This window comes from Arachis hypogaea, chromosome 8 (assembly GCF_003086295.3).
Source record: "Arachis hypogaea cultivar Tifrunner chromosome 8, arahy.Tifrunner.gnm2.J5K5, whole genome shotgun sequence".
Lineage (NCBI taxonomy): Eukaryota > Viridiplantae > Streptophyta > Magnoliopsida > Fabales > Fabaceae > Arachis > Arachis hypogaea.
Window position 1 is genome coordinate 40,277,367 of NC_092043.1, and position 14,935 is coordinate 40,292,301.

At 30.0% G+C, this 14,935-nt stretch overlaps 1 protein-coding gene and 1 non-coding gene across 2 annotated transcripts; one reads left to right on the forward strand and one right to left on the reverse strand.

The window, feature by feature from the left end:
• Nucleotides 1-7,030: 7,030 nt before the first annotated feature.
• On the reverse strand, nucleotides 7,031-11,446 carry LOC112707451 (protein SAWADEE HOMEODOMAIN HOMOLOG 2). Its single transcript, XM_025759193.3, has 9 exons — nucleotides 11,090-11,446; nucleotides 9,948-10,033; nucleotides 9,772-9,820; nucleotides 9,547-9,700; nucleotides 9,053-9,116; nucleotides 8,855-8,906; nucleotides 8,221-8,364; nucleotides 7,960-8,079; nucleotides 7,031-7,502 (listed from the first exon to the last, which is right to left on the reverse strand). The coding sequence occupies exons 1-9, from the start codon at nucleotides 11,141-11,143 to the stop codon at nucleotides 7,179-7,181; spliced, it is 1,047 nt and encodes a 348-aa protein (XP_025614978.1). The 5' UTR covers nucleotides 11,144-11,446; the 3' UTR covers nucleotides 7,031-7,178.
• A 3,045-nt stretch (nucleotides 11,447-14,491) lies between these two features.
• Nucleotides 14,492-14,573, forward strand: TRNAS-AGA (transfer RNA serine (anticodon AGA)). The gene has a single exon. It is a non-coding gene; the product is annotated as a tRNA-Ser (tRNA).
• The last annotated feature ends 362 nt before the right edge of the window (nucleotides 14,574-14,935 follow it).

The window sequence follows — 14,935 nt, forward strand, 5'->3', positions numbered from 1 at the left end:
AAAGATAAAGACATAGAAAGGACACCAGTAATTATCCAAAATTCTGATATAGTTTTAATGTCAGAAGACGTTCAGGTACCTGAAAAGTGTGAAAATAATGAGATCTTGATAAATTATGTCTATACATGAAAAAAATAAAATCAAAATAAAACAAATCAATGAAATATTTGCATATAATATGGCATTACATGTCATGCATGAAAGTAAGGATCTAAAGTCAAGAACAATCAAAGAATGTCAAGAAAGAAATGATTGGCCAAAATGGGAAGAAGCTATAAAGGTTGAGTCAGACTCAATTGTAAAATGTAAAATCTTTGGACATGTAGTTCATACACCAGAAGATTTAAAATCTGTTGGATATAGATGGGTATTTGTGAGCAAATGAAATGAGAAAAATGAAGTTATACACTATAAAGCTCGACTTGTAGCACAAGATTTTTCATAAAGACCCAGTATAAATTATAAAGAAATATATTTCTTTGTAGTAAATACAATAACATTGCGTTATTTGATCAGTTTATCTGTATACCGTAAACTATACATGCATCTAATGGATGTGTTGACAACTTATTTATAAAGATTATTAGATCGTGATATTTATATGAAAAATCTTAAAAGAATAAAGATATCTAAACCGTCCAATGAATATTCGCAAGGGTTATACTCAGTCAAATTGTAAAAATCTTTATATGGTCTAAAGCAATTTGGATGAATGTGCTTTAATCGTCTTATTGAGTACTTGGCTAAAAAGGGATTCAAAAATGATGATATTTACCATATTTTTTTTATAAAGAAATATGCATATAGATTCATTATAATTGCTGTGTACGTTGATGATTTAAATATCATTGCAATCCCTGAAGGGATTTCAACGATTATAAAAGTTTTAAAAGAAGAGTTTGAGATGAAAGATCTCGAAAAGACTAAATTTTGTCTCGGCATGCAGATCGAACACACAAACAATGAGATCTTTATTCATCAAACAACTTATACATAAAAGATCTTGAAGAGATTTTATATGGATAAGTCACATCCATTAAATACTCCAATGATAGTAAGATCTTTAGATGTGAAAAATGATCAATTCTATCCTAAAGAAGAAAATGAAGATATCTTTGGTCTTGAAGTATCATATTTCAGTGCAATTGGAGCACTAATGTATCTTGCTAATATTACACGACCTGACATATCATTTGCTATGAATTTACTAGCAAGGTATAATTTCTCTCCAATCAGAAGACATTGGAATGAAATCAAACAAATTTTTCGATATCTTCATGGAACAGTTGATATGGGACTATTTTATCCATATGAATCCAAATCACAATTAGTTAGCTATGAAGATGCAGGATACTTGTCTGATCCACACAAAGAAAGATCTTAAACAAGATGCCTATTCACATATGGTGATACAGCTATATCATGGAGGTCTACAAAACAGACGATAGCTACAACATCTTTTAATCATGATAAAATACTAGCGATACATGAAGCAAGTGTTGGGAATAAGTAGTATGACCACAATCCAATCAATCATGTGTCAAATAATTTATTATTGTTATTATATTAAAATGTTAATATAATAAGGTTCTTGATTAAGTTTAGAGATTTATCATTGTGATAGTAATCATAATATTGAGAGATAAATATTTATAATTTAATTTAAATTGTTCTTGGTCATAGAATTATTAAAAAGGACATTATAATCTAGAAATATATATATATATATATATATATATATATATATATATATATATATATATATAATGGTCTTCATTAGATGAAGATTAATAGCTCTTTTTTATTAAATTATATATATAGATGATGCATACAAAGACATGACTATTGAACTGACTCACTTTGAGAATTCCTAATGGTTATAATTACCGCATATTTGTAAATAAGATATTCTCAAGATGAACATGGTAATAGAGTTTCCTTTGACCTGCGACTATCATAGTAGTTAACAATGTATTTATTATACTTTGATTCCGGACACCTAATACCCTAGGATGCTAGTTGAATGGATATTGGGTATGATTTAAATACTTGTAGAATTAATGATTAGTCAATAAGGAATCCATCAACTCTTGGTAAAGAGTTTGAGCTCTATGATTATAATGACTGAGATGAATAAAACCTTGGCCAAAGGGATTGAATGAATGAAGAAATGAGTTTCTTATATCATTCATAGTTCATTATAATGATGATAACAAGTTAGAGTTTGACAATTAAACCATACTCTAAGGGTTAACCAAGAGCTGGAAAGATGGGAGGAATTATACTTTGTTCTTATGAGGTTCTTAGTAAAAATAGATTACTTCATACTATCAGGTCGTTGAGGAGTGTTGCTAGACCCCAACCATGATTAGTAAATTTAGCATAACTAATTTACTACCCGCTTAGTATTGAACCTATGAGGTCACACACTAACGAATGTTTTAATTTTTGCTGTAGAATTATTTAACTATTATTTTGATTTGATCAAATAAATAATTATATTAATTCAAATAGAATATTATTATATTCTTTGCTAGTACCAAGAATATAATAATAATATGATAATTGAGAATATTAAATGAGATTTGAGAATAATTAGTTATTTTATTTCTAAACTTGAATTCTAAATTTAGATGAGATCCTAACTGATTCTGTTTCAAATTGAGTTATGATATGATTCATAAATTTAAAAGATTCAAGTTTAAAATAGTAAGATATGATTCAAATTTGAATTGAGATTCAAATTTAAAATCAATAATAAATCTCATGCTATATATATATATATATATATATATATATATATATATATATATATGCCAAGAGTAGAGAAAAGAGGTGAGAATAAAACACAAGAGTTTTATTCTTTTACCTCTACACACATAAATGTATGTGAGCCTAATTCTTTGAGAAGAATTTTATGGCATGTAAAGAGTTGCAAGAGGTTTCTCAATTTAGATCAGATGTTCATTGGTCAAGGAATTGACAGCAAAGATTGGTCTCGGATGTGGATACGCATAGCACATTTGTACCATCAAAGGAGAAAGTCATTTTTACTAGCGTATACATGTATTTAGATCTTATCTATTCATATATTATTATTGGAATAAAATTTAAACACAAAATAGATCTTTAGGATTACTTTCTTTTCTTCCACCGCGTGTTATGAACACATAGTAATCCTTCAACAAGTCGCGAGTATTTTTAGTTCAGGATTTTAATCCAATATATCCTATCATCATGTGAATTGACTGATCAAAAAATAGTTCTAAATTTTCTGTTTGAAGATAATATATCATGCATTGTTCAACTTAAGCATCAAAGGTGATAGAACAAAGATATTTCTCCCAAATTCTTCTTCACTCATGACCTTCAAAATTGATGAGTTTGAAAAACTCTAATCTAATTTGATGATGATCAAACATTATTAAAACAATTAATTACAAAATTATTAATTTGATAATTGCTAATTTAAATAATTTTGCTATGCAGATTTTGTTGTTGGGCCGAAAAATTGGCTAGCCCAACATGAATCCATATACTCAGCCTTGATATTAATTTGTTGTGATTATGATGGCTGAAATTATGGTTATGCTAATTGGGCCAATAGCTTGGGAAACAGGCCCAGTTCATTCATCTTTGAGCAAAAAATGTTATATTGAGTGGCTGAAATAATTTGTGGTTAATTGGGCCAGAATGGATTACTATTACTACTAGCCCAATTAAAACTTTGCTACCAAGACCAAAGCTTGGTCCAAAACCATTAAGCAAAGAAAGCAAAGTTTCATTGCTTTCAACGGATCCCACTTTCAATTGTAATGGACTTCAAATTCAATTAAACTTGAATTGACTTGCATTGGATATATGAAAGAGAAAGAGAAAAGTGATTTGATGGCTTTAATGTAGCTTACACGCTACTACACAAAGCATGGGGAGTTGATCTTAATTAATTCATTTGTGATAACACTCATTACTCATAACTTTGATTTTTCTCTCTTCTCTCTCATCACTTCTTCTACTCCTTCGGTCACCTCACAGAGAAAGAATGGAAGCTAAGCCTAGCTACCGAAAGGAAGAATAAACAAGCAACAAGACCATTGTAATAATGGCAAGAAGAAGAAAACAAAAAGTATATTGTGGCTGAAATCTTCACCAAGAATGGTAAGATTTGGTGAAGTAACCTCAAGCTCTTCAAACCAAAAATGGATGAAGAAGATCTCGGTCAGCAAGGAGAAGATCCTTGGAGGTATGGCTTGTTTCTGACTTTGCTCAACCACCACAGAAGGTAGCTACAATAGCTACGTGATGGAGAAGGCAGAAGTTAGGGCAGATGAAGCTGTCATCATCATAACTCATCAAGGGCTAGGGATCCATCTTGGAGTGCAAGGCAAGATGGAAGGCTTGAATTGATGAAGATTGGTGACCAAGGAAGACCTAGAGGTAATTGCATGTTGGTTATTGCATTCGGTTATCTCTTCTCTCTCTTTGGCCGAACCGGTTTGCATGAAGAAGAAGAGTTTAACTTGGTTCAACACTTCAACCGTGGAGGCTTCCCCTTCTATAAATAAGGGAGAACATTCAGGGCTTGAAGCAAGGAGCAAGGAGTGAGAGTGCAAGGCACAGTGTTCACATAGCTACCTAAGTTAACAGAAGTTCTTCTCTTTTAATGTATTCTATTTTGTATTTTTCTATTTAATTTTGTCTGTCTTGAGTCTCATGAAAAAAGGCAAACAGTGAGGTTTGTATAAAAAAGCCATAAACCAGAAAAAGGCAGAGAGTGCAAAATTAAAAGAAAAAGCCATAGATGTCCTTAGAGGTCCTTTGTACATATGTGTTGTGTATCATGATTCTGTGGGAATTCCCTTGCAAGTTGGGTTAGCACTTTGCAGTTGAAAGTTTGGTAAGTGACCAAGTCAAGTTCAGGATTGGGGTTTAGATTTTAGACTTGTCCCGGATAGGAAGGGTAGTTCCTGGGAGAATTGGTGTTTGTAATCAAGGATGATTATAGTGAAATTCCATCATTGTTGTGATGGAGACTGGATGTAGGCTGCATTGCACTTTGCAGCTGAACTAGGATATATCTTGGTGTAATTTTCTCTCTCTTCTACTCCATTCTTGATTCTGCTGCATATGAGACATAACTAAAAAATATCTCCTGTCTGGTCACGAGACAAAACGAAAAAGTCTCCTGACTAGGCACGAGACAAAAACAAGAAATATCTCCTCAAGTGTTCTAAAGGACAACAAGAGTTACTAAGCAAAAAAGGGGCTAAGATTCAACCCCCCTTCTCTTAGCCACTGATAAACCATCAAAAATCAAAGAACAATTGATGTCTAACAGATCCGCTCAAGCAATAATTTGACAGATCTATTTACAAAGTCACTTCCAAAAATTTCTTTTAAAAGATTGGTACATTAGATTGGGATGCGCAGATTTTGAGATATTAAATAATGACATCAAGAGGGGAGTTGTACTCTCTTTTTTTTTTGTCAGGTTTTTATCCTTATTGGATTTTTCTTGATAAAGTTTTTAACGAGGCATTTCTCATCACAAAAAATATTGTATTCTTTTTCTTTTACTAAAATTTTTTTTATTAAATTTTTTTAATAAGATTTTAATAAGGTATAATCCTAAATAGACATCTAAAGAGGAGTATTGTAATATTGATGTCTATTTAATGATATGTGATTTTTTTTATAATATGAGTAGTTCAGTTTTTCAATAGTAGAAGGTTAAAGTTCTCATGATGGATTATCTTAATAAAGTTTGAAAATATTAACTGTATATATATAAATAGAGAGAGCATGATCTGAGACAGAACACACACAATACTAGCATAAAACACTTCTCTTTATATATGTACGCTCTAACATATGAAAATGTAAATTATCAAGAAATATAAGAATTATCTCAATTATATTAAAAGAAAAATATTAAAAAATATTAGTAGAATTTTTTATTTTATATTTATTTTTATTTATTTATTTATTTTACAACACATAGATATTACTTATTAAACACTTTTGATATTAGTATTAAAATGCAGTTGTGATAAATTAATTATGTATTTAAATTATTTTATAATTAATAAATAAAGAAAATATGTGTATAATTATTAAAAAATACTAATATATATTATTTATTATAAAAAATGTATAGGTAGTGGGATTGTTAAACATTTTAGATAAACCGTTTTCGTTATTTGTTATGCCCTTTTTATCTCTCTTTGCCCAAACTAGGATGGACATTGGTGGTTCAGCCTTGGTTTGAGGAAATTCTCTAATGTCCAATTTTTTTTATAAATATAATTTAATTAAATATATCAAATTATTTATAATTTAATTTTTATACATTGTATATAATTTTATACGGTCATTCAATCACATTCATTCTTTTAAATGATTATTTATACGGTCAATAAAAAAATAGTTATTTTTACTAACGTGCTGTGTAGTTGGATGTATATGTAAAATTATTTTACATTGACAATACATCAAAATTAAATTTTTATTTAATATTAATTATTATTTTCACATAATATCAATAATATTGTAGGTATTAACTAAAATTCTGGATTGTTACCAGTAAAACTTTAAATTGGTTGTTTGCTATAGTCTGAGGCTCTGAGCAATGATTAAACTGGAAAAAATTGTTACTCCAAATGGTGTTACTAACGAACATAAAGTTGAATTTCCATCAGATCGAGTAAATTGCCAAGAATGTAGTGCATCTTTTCGAGATTATAAAGGGAATAGTTCAATGGAAAGTAAGAACTTCAATAATATTTGGTGATATTGAAAATTTCCACGGAGGAACGGAAAATGCCCACCATGTCCAAGAAGGCAAGAACTGTCGTAGGTTCAGAAGGAATTCTGCTCTTAAGACGAAAATCGGGTAAAATTGGGGCTCGCAAGTTGCAAATTATCTGGGGATTTTGAAAAATATATTCATTTTAATATTTTGTTTTTAAATTAAAAATACGAAAAATGGTGCGTTTCACTGATATAAACATGCACTTTTTAACGCAAAAAATTACTGTACTATGATAACGTGTGCTTTTCTTTTTTCTCCCTACTAACATTAATTGAATTATCATAAAATTCTTACATAAATGTCAATAATCATTTTGAGGGAAGAAAAAATAAACCCAGTAATGGGAGAGGATTAGAATAAGCATGCTTTATTTTCCTTCGGCCATGCTGTGACTAGAGGCACCATGAACACTGCTTGAAGCAACGTTGGTTGCGAATGTAGCAGCACTGACCGGGAACACGCTTCCTGCCGTAACATCACTAGATGTTTCGACTTTACTTATACTTTGTGCTAATGTTGACATTGGAGTGTTTGCATTCTGTTGTTTCTGTGATTCGGCCGAAGTAGTAACCCTGACAGCATGAACAGGTGCTGGATCGATGCCACTCTTCATCTCCGGCACGGCATGAAGCTGTTGTAACCTGAAATCGGTTTCCGGCCTGCGACAAATCTTCCTAAGTTGCACAATTTCCTGTGAAGAGAACACAAGTGGATGTGGATGATGAATAAACAAAATTGATCATGAACATAATATGAACTAATTGCTAAGTAGCACTATACAACAACACCTTTCATTTATATTTGATTTAGTTTGATATTTGTACACAAATCATCTCGGTAATCCAAAAAGATAAACTCATATGTAGTTGTCTTCATGTGAAGTTGATAGTTGAAGTCGTTAGATAGCAATTTAGTCGGACATGTCAAATTATTTAACGGTTCTTAACTATCAAACTTCGTATGAACACAATTGCATGAGTCTCCACCATCTAAGTAATATAACATTATTCTCTTATCCGTTCTTTATATTCTAGTACTGTATCTTATCCGTTTCGCTGATCAATCATGGATCTTAACATGAACACTAACGATCGTAGCATAAAAACACACAAATCCCACAAGATGGAACCACAAAAAAATATTAATACCTCTGACTGATCATGATCATAACGAACCAAAAATCTACAACGGCAACCTCTTACATCATGCCTCCGCCTTTGAGCATCAAGTACATGGGCATCAAAATAAAGGGCCTGTTCTTTACCTTCCTGAGATGTCGAAAACAAAAACATAAAAGAATGATTACCAGATATGGTGAGTGTCCAAGAAGTAAAATAGGACGATAATAGACAATAAAAATAACCGCAATTATGTTTCTAATGATGTCATGTCAAGTCAGAGCCTCACACCTGAAAACATAGTATAAGATCCCCAGGAAGGACTGCAACACATTCTGCTGATTCACATGGCAGAGAGCGTGGCCTGACATTCTTTCGGACATTTACCCACTCATCTTCCGCAGGTCCAAAACCAGAAAATCTTACCAGCACTTCCTGAAAGTGAACATATTACTACCATTAAGGAACTATAAAGGCATAAGCCGCAAGAAAATAGTCACTTCCTGTTATGAAAGAGTTCATGACGCAACTCCAGATATTTGCATAATCATTAATGAGCGACCAGAAAATTGAGAATCAAATCAATTCATTTGTTTACAAGTAAAAACATTACAACCTTTACAAACATCTTGGAACTTGTATGCAAAAATCAGTCATGCAACCAAGAAAAACCGATCTTTGATGGTTTAGTGCAGCAAAATCAACCAGTCCAAAAGAGCAATTGCTAAGAATGTTTTACAGCATACCAAATCCCCTACATAGTCTTGATATTCCGTGAACATGCATTTGGAAATATAAAAGTAGTACATTCACTAGATCATCAAGTTTATATATTAAGGGAAAAGGGAAATTAACCCATGAAAATAAAAAGACCAACATTTCTCAACAAAGCTTGTGAATTTAAAGAATCTCAAACTAAAATTACCGGATCACCGCTCTCCAAATATCTGTGCATTATAAAGTTAGCAACGTCATACCTACAGAGAAAATAAAAAGCCATAAGTCAGTTCCCACGGATACAAAACAATTTAGAGGGAAAATAAGAAACAGAAGATCCTAAAACAATTTAGAGGGAAAATAGGAAACCGAAGATCCTAAAAATGAACAGGGAAAAAATCCTGACCATGCTCTATCCCTTCCAGATTTAGCTTCAAATTCCGTGGCTGAGCTTTCTTGAGTAACTTTTCCTGCAGTTGGAATAAGCAGAAAAACGAAAAAAGTGTACATAAGCAAATAAATCGAATAATAAGAGCATACAAGCATAGACACTTGATGTAGTAGGATATCATTTGCTTAATAAGTTTTTCTCCAACGACTATTAAAGATTATAATCAGAAAATAAATGAAACTCTAACCCAAGATCATCACGAGCAAACTCCGAGTTTTCTTTCTGCTCAGTCATGACTTAAAAAAATTAACATCTTTGCAAGAAGCATAGTATTGTTGACATTAAAAAGTTACGTTACTGTGACATATGTATTCAGAGACATAGAGTGGAGATGTTCATATAACACACATTCAGACCTCAAGATATATATTTAGCCAAATGTTAACATTATTACTAGTCTTGGACCATATAATATCTGTTGAAGCATAAAAAAGGTGGCATGGTTCTACCTGAAGCAGTTGGAATTGTAGCGGCTGTTGGTTGATGAATATTCTTTACCACGGCTGAACTGGCCTTGGTCATTGGTGTGATATCTAACTTTACTAGAGACTTGTTTAATTTTGCCCTTATAGCATATCGCTTATTTTGAAACCAATTCCACACCTGAAAATAGATGAAAGCTAAGATAACAGCATAGGAAAGAGTCGTCTCACAACAAAATATGATTATCGTACTTGTCTCATCTGAACAGTAATCTTGTCTTTACAACGACCCGGTGATTCACTGCAAATTATTGAAAAATAAAGGAACTCATTTCATTAATCTTAATGTACTAGAGCAAACTGAATAGTACCGAATACTAATATTCCTTCAAGAACTAAAGATAAGAGCCAAGAAAGGTATGACACACCTGAACTTCTCTGCAATAGCAGCAAGAACATCGCGTGCCGGCATTGCATTATTGTGCTCATGCAAAATAGTTTCCATTTCTGCAACCTATACGGTCAAAACAACAGTTTATGGCAGCATTGTAAATAGAAAATATTCCATATGCCACTAGTGGTGAAGCCTCATATTGTCTCACTTCTGCAATTCTAATAAGATTAGTCCCTTATTTTGCATCGATCAGAAGCTGTTAAAGTGAGGTTTTTAGGGTGTGTGTGGTTGGAGGAATTATAAATGATTCCTAGAAATTTTAAGATGGGAATATCATATTCCCTTATTTGGTTCAAAGTTTGAAAAGCTATTCCTAACCAAATTTGATTTCAGAGAATGAGAATACCATAATTTCAATTCCCACTTTCTCCTTGGGTATCTTTGATTCCCATGGGAATGGAATCTTTATAACAAAGTAATACTTGAACCACACACACCCTTAAGGAAAACAACTACAATCCCATCAGAAACACATGGAAAGCCCCTAGTCTACTTTCATGTGTTTATTGATATTTAGTAGTCTAACATTTGAATTGAATGACACAATAAAGAAAAGTAAGATTTTCCCTCTATTTCGGACAAAGTTTCACTGAATAGCAAATTGAAAATGAAATAGAATGTGGCATTTAGCTTCTGCAACAGTGTGCAGAGGATATCATCATGTGATCCAGCCTATAAAACATTACGAAATTCTTCTAATAAGGAATGCTTTCTTTGAAGACATAGATGTTTTCAAATAAAAAAATTTCCCAATACGAACTCCATGCATGCGTATTTCAAAATCCACTGCTGGCTGTATTAGTTAGTAATTTAGTTATCATGTATTTAATATTTATTAGGGAAAAAATGAAATATATACAGAACCCTAAAAGTAAGCAAGTAGGTACTTGCATATGAAGGTAAAGCTAACCACTTCGTTAATACTGCACAGGATTCAAAATTTAGCTTGAAAACAGGTACCCAATACTCGAAAACGAAAGAAGTATGGAACAGAACTTCACTAACCCATGTGAGAACTTCGAATTCAAAACATCCAAAAGTTCACCATAGAAATAAACATGTTCATGCGTGGAATAGAGAGAATTTTTGGAGGGAAAAATAAGATAAAATGAGCACCTCAGATGAAGTGAAGCGAAAGGCAGGGCCTCCATTGCTGGGTGGGCGACCCATGAGAACTTTTGTGCCTTTTGTGGCACAATTTCTGCTATGCAATTTGTGTACGGAAGAAGGAGACCAAGAAGAGGGAAAAAAAAAAGTGGATAATTTCGGTTAGGTAGGTATAATAATAATAATTAGAAGAAGAAGAAGAATGAGAAGAAGAAGAAGAAGAAATTTGAGTTTGAAGTAGTGGGGTGGGGGGACAGAGAGAGCATGAAAAAAGAGGCGCTTGTTGTGTGGAGAGAGAGAGAGAGAGAGAGAGAAAGATCTTTTTACAGAACAGTTGGTTGGGGTGGAAACAGGAAACTACATAACGGGGAACGGCTTTTCCCATACAGACGATAAAAAAAATTAATACAAAAGATTTTTTTATTTTTAGTATGTTTAGTAAATTTTTAATAGTAAAAATAAAAATATTAAAAAAAAACGAAAACGAATAAAATTCTTATAAAGATTTTAAGCAATACAGATTTTATGCCTATACATGTGATGACATTTTTAAAGATGAGCAAAAGCGATTCAGATCTTTATAAAGATTCTAAGCGATACAGATTCATTATATGAGTTTTACAATATCTCATAATTATAAGACCAGATCTAACATTTGTTGTGAATAAAGTTTTTTAATTTATGCACTCACCAACCATTCAACATTAGAAGGCAGTCAAGAGAATACTTAGATATTTACAAAGTACACTTCATGAAGGTTCAATATTTTTTCAAATGCATTGACTATCGTATCTTATCTTTTGCATATTCGGACTGGGCTTCGGACTTAGATGATAGGAGGTCGACTACTAATTATTATATCTACCTTGACACAAATTTAATAGCTTGGAAGAGTGGCAAACAATTCAAGATTAGCAGATTTACAACTGAAACAGAATATAGAGTGATAGTCTCAGCTCAAACTGAGATCATGAACATTTATTAAGAGAATTGAGAGTCTCACAAATAATATCTCCAACAATTTATTGTGACAATAATAACACATATTTATTTGCTGTGAATCTTGTAATATACAACAGATGCAAGTATTTGGGATAGATTTTTATATTATCAGAGAATTGATTAATTTTAAACAATTCTATGTGATTTATATCTCTGCGCTTGACTAAGTAACAGACTTGTTAAGAAAATTTCTCTTAATTATCCTCTTCACCAAATTTAAGAACAAATTTAGGATAAAGACTCATCCCTCACTATGTTTGAGAGAGTATTGAGGGTAAGACTGTAAATAAAAAATAGTTTGTTAACCAATTTTAGCTAATATTAGTTGATAGTTAATAAAAGTGGATATTTTGTTATTTTGTTTTGTCCATCTCAGCAGCTATATTAGCTTCTCTGTTCTAGTGAGTGTATGTATATATATCTAGTACAATGTATGTAATGTAAGTAGAAGTGATAAAATAAAATCAATTTGGTTCTGTGTGATTATTCTCTCTTTTTCATATTGTATTTTTTACGAAATTTAACTGCTACTGTTCTTAGCAATTTTATTGAGATTCTCAACTGCAGTAAAGTTCTATTGTAGCATTCATTCTTGTAACATAATCAATACTTAATATTTAGATTAAATAATGATAAATAATAAATTTAATTAATTACTTAAGGAGGTTAAAATGATAAATTTTTATTTTGCTTAAAAATGGTTAACTAATTGCCATCTATTATCATGTATTTAGAATTGATATATGATATCATTAGAAAGAATACTATAATTATTTAAAATCATTATATAAAAAATCGATATACACTTTTATATAATAAAAATATATAGATAAATGATACTATCACTTCAATTTTTTGCAATTTTTTTATACAAATATCGGCTCATTCTTATAAGTTGAACTTACTCATCATCTTTTAATTCAATAACTTTAGTATTTGTGTTGAGTTTTGGTATTGATACATAAACTATAAATAATTTTCATGGATTGCAAAATCTTTTGTATTAGTTATTTATTATAATGACATAATTTTACAAGAAAAAAATAAATTATTATAGCAAGTCATATTGTATAGTATATAATGAGAATAATAATACTTGACAATCTAGTATTTTAATAACTAAGTTTAACTAAGTATTTTAAGTACGTATTTTTCTTCTATTTTTCTCTATATCTCTCTTTCTCTTTCAAAAGAATAAGACCAAGAAGGCAAAAAAACGAAACAAATGCATAACAAAAATGAAGTAACAGCAAAAACAAGTTGCAAAAAAAATTACAACATTAAAAAATATCTTTATGTTTTTTTAGCAAAATTTATGTTTAGTTTTGTTCAGAATTTTATAATTTTTATTTTATTTTTTGGTTTATTCTTTTAGACAATAAATACAAAAACAATTTAAATAAAAATACAAAATTTTATAAATAATAACACAGAAATTTCACACACAAAAAAAGAAAATAATAAGAAGTAGCCAAAAAAAAATGCAACACTAATGTAGACATTTTTTTTTAACAAAATTATTGCGTTTTTCAGTAAAATTTTTTGTGTTTTTAGTTTTGTACAGAATTCTATAATTTATTATTATTTTACTTTTTGGTTTATTATATTCAACAATAAGCAGAAAATTTTTTGAAGCAAAAATGTAATTGTACAAACAATAACACACAAATTCTGCACGAAAAAAAAAAGTAATCAAACAAGTTTTAGTTGATTTAAAATTTTATTATGTCATAGTTAAAAAATTTTCTATGTCATAGCTAAGAAATTTTAATATTATTTTTTTGTTTTATGTTTTTTTAAACAATTTTTTTCTTTATCATTTTTTTGTTTTACTTTTTTGTAATTTTTCTTGTTTCCACTCTAAGAAAAAAATCAAAAAAAAATAAAAAATGCTACAATAACACTAAGAGGAAGATGAGAAAAAAAAAACTCAACAACAACAATAAAAGAAGAAAAAAAAAAGAAAAAAAATAACACAAAAAAAAACACAAAAAAATGTATGATTTACACGCACATTATATGAGTGATTTTTGTTGAGTTGAATCAACTTAGTTAGATTTAATTATAAAAAATACTTATATTTGTAATAAGACTCTAATAAAAATACAAAAAAAATTGATATCCAATTTTTTTAAAAATAACATCCTTCGTTATCTATAATTTAAAAAAAAAAAATCTTGCTATTTCCAATGTTTGACGCATGATCTCTTAATTAAGTTATAAATTACTTGTCATCTTAATTAATTTTATTTTTATTAATCTTATATACGACAAATATAGGAGTGAATCCTGCTTATTAATACACTTAATATTGTATAACAAAAAACTTCGGGAAAAAAGGTGTAGGTTTCTTTCACTTATTTTAGTTTATTATACAGCATATATGATTTGTAATTTCAAAACAACATGGTGGACGTGCCGGAGTGGTTATCGGGCATGACTAGAAATCATGTGGGCTTTGCCCGCGCAGGTTCGAATCCTGCCGTTCACGTTTTTTATCTAATTAAAAACTGACTAGATAACATATAAACTAATATTTAATTTAGATTGTTTTATATTAAAAATATTTTCTAAAATATTTACTTAATAATTTATATATAATTTTATATAATCATTCAACTAAAACGTAATATAAATTAAAATATATTTATTATTTTTAAAATTTAAATTCAACTATTTTTAAAAAGATATAGACCTTTTATATTAAAATTGTATAAAATTACATCTTTATTTGTTGCTTTCATTTTTATATTTGCTTTAATCGTCATATTTTGTCTTTTTATATAGTGTTCTTTGGAAAAATAAATAAGAATGAAAAATACCAAAAATATAAATTATTTTTATAATTATGAT